Genomic DNA, 7,371 nt, shown 5'->3' on the forward strand with positions numbered 1-7,371 from the left:
AAACTAGTTTTTATTGAGTTTCTATTTCCCAAATTAACTCAAAGGATATCAGAATACCGATTTTACAAGAGCCGTTAATTAACCAGTTGCCTCTTCCAATCTCGTTCTGAACGTCGTATAGCCCGTGAATCTGCACGGACCCGGGTCTCACCAATGAGTTCGGACCCGGGTCTCACCAGTGGGTTCGGACCCGGGTCTCACCAGTGGGTTCGGACCCGGGTCTCACCAATGGGTTCGGACCCGGGTCTCACCAATGGGTTCGGACCCGGGTCTCACCAATGGGTTCGAACCCGGGTCTCACCAATGGGTTCAGACCCGGGTCTCACCAATGAGTTCGGACCCGGGTCTCACCAATGAGTTCACACCCGGGTCTCACCAATGAGTTCGGACCCGGGTCTCACCAATGAGTTCGAACCCGGGTCTCACCAATGAGTTCGGACCCGGGTCTCACCAATGAGTTCGGACCCGGGTCTCACCAATGAGTTCGAACCCGGGTCTCACCAATGAGTTCAGACCCGGGTCTCACCAATGAGTTCGGACCCGGGTCTCACCAATGAGTTCGTACCACACCAATCTTAGTTGAATATTTATTTTCTAAAAAGCAAAAATGATGATAAAAGACACACATAGACAAAACACATTATTATTATTATTATATTGATTAGAACTTAGTATAACGGGCCAACACACTATGGCGCGTGTTACCCACGATGGGGACATAAAAGAGAGAGAGAAAAAATAAAGTACAAGAGAGAAATATACATTTGGGTGAATTTGTCATCTATGCTATTCTAATCCTAGCCTTGCCCCAAACTTCCGCTCTTATGGATCTAGATTTTATTCAAATCCAATTTCAGACAACTAACTTAACATTTCATCTTCCCCAAAACAATCTCTTTGATTTGGATATTTTCCATACAACGTACAATGTATAAACACCAAACATCAACTAGGAAAACTCTTCACGTAATAACGTAATCTATTAACCTTTAATAACAAAACAAAAATGACATACATTTTCGTATTCCATCTATCGTCATGACCACCAAATGACATACATTTTCGTATTCCATCTATCGTCATGACCACCAAATGACATACATTTTCGTATTCCATCTATCGTCATGACCACCAAATGACATACATTTTCATATTCCATCTATCGTCATGACCACCATTGTGGCTGACGGAAACCATTGTTCCAAAGTCCCTTTATTTCATGTTTAATGTTCTGAGGCTGGTTCTCCATAGTAACAGGAAAAAGGAATGTTGTCTGTGGCCTGAGATTTACCAGGTGCGTGAGGAGTCATAAAACCCCCACACCTAGATCTCTCCTCCTCTGTTGGGGTTGAGAGATAATCTGTAGGGTTGTGGTCTCCTGTAACCTGACCTGGTCAGGACAGTCATGACAACACCATTCTGTATACTTCTGGCCCTTCTTTGGACACTGTGCTAACAAACCTCCAAACGAGTTTCAAAATTCATACAACACTCATTCCGTGGCCTCCAACTGCAAGTAAAACTAAGTGCATGCTCTTCAACCATTTGCAGCCCGCACCTGCCTGCCTGACTAGCGTCACTACTCTGAACGGTTCTGACCTGGAATACCTAGGTGTCTGGTTAGACTGTAAACTCTTCTTCCAGACTCACATTAAGCATCTCCAATCCAAAATTAAATCTAGAATTGTCTTCCTATTTCGCAACAAAGCCTCCTTCACGCATGCTGCCAAACATACCCTCATAAAACGGACTATCCTACCAATCCTTGACTTTGGTGATGTCATTTACAAAATAGCCCCCAACATTCTACTCAGCAAACTGGATCCGTTTTGTCACCAAAGCGCCGTATACTACCTACCATTGCAACCTGTATGCTCTCGTTGGCTGGTCCTCACTACATATTCTTTGCCAAACCCACTGGCTCCAGGTCATCTATAAGTCTCTGCTAGGTAAAGCTCCGCCTTATCTCATCTCACTGGTCACCATAGCAACACCCACCCGTAGCATGCGCTCCAGCAGGTATACCTCACTGGTCATCCCCAAAGCCAATTCCTCCTTTTGGATGCCTTTCCTTCCAGTTCTCTGCTGCCAATGATTGGAACGAACTGCAAAAATCACTGAAGCTGGCGTCTTATATCTCCCTCTCTAACTTTAAGCATCAGCTGTCAGAGCAGCTTACCGATCACTGTACCTGTACACAACCAATCTGTAAATAGCACACCCAACTACCTCATCCCCATTTTGTTATTTATCACCCCAGCTACCAAATTCCCATATTATTACTTACCCTCTTGCTCATTTCCACCCCAGTATCTCTACTTGCACATCATCATCTGCACATCTATCACTCCAGTGTTAATGCTAAATTGTAATTATTTCGCCTCTATGACCTATTTATTGCCTTACCTCCCTACTCTTCTACATTTGCCCACACTGTATATAGATTTTTAAAAATAAAATTATATTGTGTTATTGACTTTTTGTTTATTGTTTATCCCATGTGTAACTCTGTTGTTGTTTGTGTCGCGCTGCTTTATCTTGGCCAGGTCGCAGTTGTATTTGAGAACTTCTCAACCTGGTTAAATAAATACATTTGAGCCACCTTTTGCAGCAATTACAGCTGCACGTCTCTTGGGGTATGTCTCTATGAGCTTGGCACATCTAGCCACTGGGATTTTTGACCATTCTTCAATGCAAAAACTGCTCCAGCTCTTTCAATTTGGACAGGTTCCGCTGGTGTACAGCAATCTGTGTACAGTCGTACCACAGATGCTCAATTGGATTGAGGTCTGGGCTTTGACTAGGCCATTCAAAGACATTTAAATGTTTCCCCTTAAACCACTCGAGTGTTGCTTTAGCAGTATGCTTAGGGTCATTGTCCTGCTGGAAGGTGAACCTCCGTCCCAGTCTCAAATCTCTGGAAGACTGAAACAGGTTTCCCTCAAGAATTTCCCTGTATTTAGCGCCATCCATCATTCCTTCAAATCTGACCAGTTTCCCTGCCGATAAAAATCATCCCCACAGCATGATGCCGCCACCACCATGCTTCACTGTGGGTATAGTATTCTCGGGGTGATGAGAGGTGTTGGGTTTGCGCCAGACATAGAGTTTCCCTTGATGGCCAAAAAGCTACATTTTAGTCTCATCTGACGAGAGTACCTTCTTCCATATGTCTGGGGAGTCTGCTACATCCCTTTGGCAAACACCAAACATGTTTGCTAATTTTCTTCTGGCCACTCTTCCGTAAAGCCCAGCTCAGCTGTGGAGTGTACGGCTTAAAGTGGTCCTATGGACAGATACTCCAATCTCCGCTGTGGAGCTTTGCAGCTCCTTCAGGGTTATCTTTGGTCTCTTTGTTGCCTCTCTGATTAATGCCCTCCTTGCCTGGTCTGTGAGTTTTGGTGGGCGGCCCTCTCTTGGCAGGGTTGTTGTGGTGCCATATTCTTTCCATTTTTTAGTAATGGATTTAATGGTGCTCCGTGGGATGTTCAAAGTTTCTGATATTTTTTTATAACCCAACCCTGATCTGTACTTCTCCACAACTTTGTCCCTGACCTGTTTGGAGAGCTCCTTGGGCTTCATGGTGCCTGCTTGCTTAGTGGTGTTGCAGACTCTGTGTGTAGTGTATAGTGTGTGTAACTCATCATCAAGCTCGAGACCCTGGGTCTCGACCCCGCCCTGTGCAACTGGGTACTGGACTTCCTGACGGGCCGCCCCCAGGTCGTGAGGGTAGGTAACAACATCTCCACCCCGCTGATCGTCAACACTGGGTCCCCACAAGGGTGCGTTCTGAGCCCTCTCCTGTACTCCCTGTTCACCCACGACTGCGTGGCCACGCACGCCTCCAACTCAATCATCAAGTTTGCGGACGACACAACAGTGGTAGGCTTGATTACCAACAACGACGAGACGGCCTACAGGGAGGAGGTGAGGGCCCTCGGAGTGTGGTGTCAGGAAAATAACCTCACACTCAACGTCAACAAAACTAAGGAGATGATTGTGGACTTCAGGAAACAGCAGAGGGAACACCCCCCTATCCACATCGATGGAACAGTAGTGGAGAGGGTAGTAAGTTTTAAGTTCCTCGGCGTACACATCACAGACAAACTGAATTGGTCCACCCACACAGACAGCATCGTGAAGAAGGCGCAGCAGCGCCTCTTCAACCTCAGGAGGCTGAAGAAATTTGGCTTGTCACCAAAAGCACTCATAAACTTCTACAGATGCACAATCGAGAGTGTCCTGTCGGGCTGTATCACCGCCTGGTACGGCAACTGCTCCGCCCACAACCGTAAGGCTCTCCAGAGGGTAGTGAGGTCTGCACAACGCATCACAGGGGGCAAAGGACACCTACACCACCCGATGTCACGGGAAGGCCATAAAGATCATCAAGGACAACAACCAGCCGAGCCTCTGCCTGTTCACCCCGCTATCATCCAGAAGGCGAGGTCAGTACAGGTGCATCAAAGCTGGGACCGAGAGACTGAAAAACAGCTTCTATCTCAAGGCCATCAGACTGTTAAACAGCCACCACTAACATTGATAATAATGGGAATTGATGGGAATTGATGTAAAATATATCACTAGCCACTTTAAACAATGCTACTTAATATAATGTTTACATACCCTACATTATTCATCTCATATGCATACGTATATACTGTACTCTATATCATCTACTGCATCTTTATGTAATACATGTATCACTAGCCACTTTAACTATGCCACTTTGTTTACATACTCATCTCATATGTATATATTGTACTCAATACCATCTACTGTATCTTGCCTATGCCGTTCTGTACCATCACTCATTCATATATCTTTATGTACATATTCTTTATCCCCTTACACTGTGTATAAGACAGTAGTTTTGGAATTGTTAGGTTAAATTACTCGTTGGTTATTACTGCATTGTCGGAACTAGAAGCACAAGCATTTCGCTACACTCGCATTAACATCTGCTAACCATGTGTATGTGACAAATAACATTTGATTTGATTTGATTTAATGACCTCACAACACTCCATAATGACATCACAACACCCCATAATGACATCACAATATCCCATAATGACAAACATGTGAATGTGACAAATACATTTGATTTGATACACACACACTACTCACATTATACACTACACACACACTATACACTACACACAGACTACACACACCATATACACTATACACTACACACTATACACTACACACACCATATACACTATACACTACACACTATACACTACACACAGACTACACACACTATATACACTACACACTACACACACTATACACTATACACACTATATACTACACACACTATACACTACACACACACTACACACTACACACAGATTACACACACTATATACACGACACACACGCTACTCACAGTATACACTACACACACACTATACACTACACACAGACTACACACACCATATACACTATACACTACACACTATACACTACACACACCATATACACTATACACTACACACTATACACTACACACAGACTACACACACTATATACACTATACACTACACACTATACACTACACACTATACACTACACACACTATACACTACACATACTATACACTACACACACTATACACTACACACAGACTACACACACCATATACACTATACACTACACATACTATACACTACACACACTATACACTACACACAGACTACACACACCATATACACTATACACTACACACTATACACTACACATACTATACACTACACACACTATACACTACACATACTATACACCACACACACTATACACTACACATACTATACACTACACACACTATACACTACACATACTATACACTACACACACTATACACACTATACACTACACACAGATTACACTACAAACACTATACACACTATACACACTATACACTACACACACTATACACTACACACACTATACACACTATACACTACACACACTATACACACTATACACTACACACACAATACACTACAAACACTATACACACTATACACTACACACACACTATACACTACACACAGACTACACACACACCATATACACTATACACTACACACTATACACTACACACAGACTACACACACTATATACACTACACACTACACACACTACACACTACACACACTATACACTATACACACTATACACTACACATACTATACACTACACACACAATACACTACAAACACTATACACACTATACACTACACACACTATACACACTATACACTACACATACTATACACTACACACACTACACACACTATACACTACACACACAATACACTACAAACACTATACACACTATACACTACACACACTATACACTACACACACACACACTATACATTACAAACACTATACACTACACACACACACTATACACTACACACACACACTATACATTACAAACACTATACACTACACACACACACTATACACTACACACACACACTATACATTACAAACACTATACACTACACACACACACTATACACTACACACACACACTATACACTACACACACTATACACACACTATACACTACACACACTATACACTACACACATGTAACAGTACAAGTTTAAACCGTCCCTCGCCCATACCCAGGCGCGAACCAGGGACCTTCTGCACACATCAAACAACTGACACCTACGAAGCATCGTTACCCATCGCTCCACAAAAGCCGCGGCCCTTGCAGAGCAAGGGGAACTACTACTTCAAGGTCTCAGAGCAAGTGACGTCACTGATTGAAACGCTATTTAGCGCCCACGCTAACTAAGCTAGCCGTTTCACATCCGTTACACACACTATACACTACACACAAACACTATACATTACAAACACTATACACTACACACACACACTATACATTACAAACACTATACACTACACACACACACTATACACTACACACACACACTATACACACACTATACACACTATACACTACACACACTATACACTACACACACACACACACTACACACACTATACACTACACACACCATATACACTACACACACTATACACTACACACACTATACACTACACACACACACACACACACTACACACACTATACACTACACACACCATATACACTACACACCACACACACTATATACACTACACACACCATATACACTACACACTACACACACTATATACACACTATACACTACACACACTATACACTACACACACACACTATACACACTATACACTACACACACCATATACACTACACACACTATACACTACACTCACACTACTACACACGTTATACCCTCAGCTCCTCCTCATCCACCTACCTGGAGGGGAACTGTAG

The 7,371-nt window shown here is 43.0% G+C and overlaps 1 protein-coding gene across 1 annotated transcript in view; it reads right to left on the bottom strand.

Annotated features, from left to right (window-relative positions):
• The window catches only part of tfr2 (transferrin receptor 2), an 80,877-nt gene that overhangs the window by 54,006 nt on the left and 19,500 nt on the right, over positions 1–7,371 (bottom strand). Inside the window, exon 5 of the mRNA XM_090213388.1 lies at positions 7,355–7,371. This exon is cut by the window's right edge and continues 124 nt beyond it. Within this exon, the coding sequence (XP_090069514.1) occupies positions 7,355–7,371 (17 nt within the window). The remainder of the gene's footprint in view (positions 1–7,354) is intronic.

The sequence above is a fragment of the Oncorhynchus mykiss genome, chromosome 21 (assembly GCF_057628025.1).
Source record: "Oncorhynchus mykiss isolate SJ-2025 chromosome 21, ASM5762802v1, whole genome shotgun sequence".
Lineage (NCBI taxonomy): Eukaryota > Metazoa > Chordata > Actinopteri > Salmoniformes > Salmonidae > Oncorhynchus > Oncorhynchus mykiss.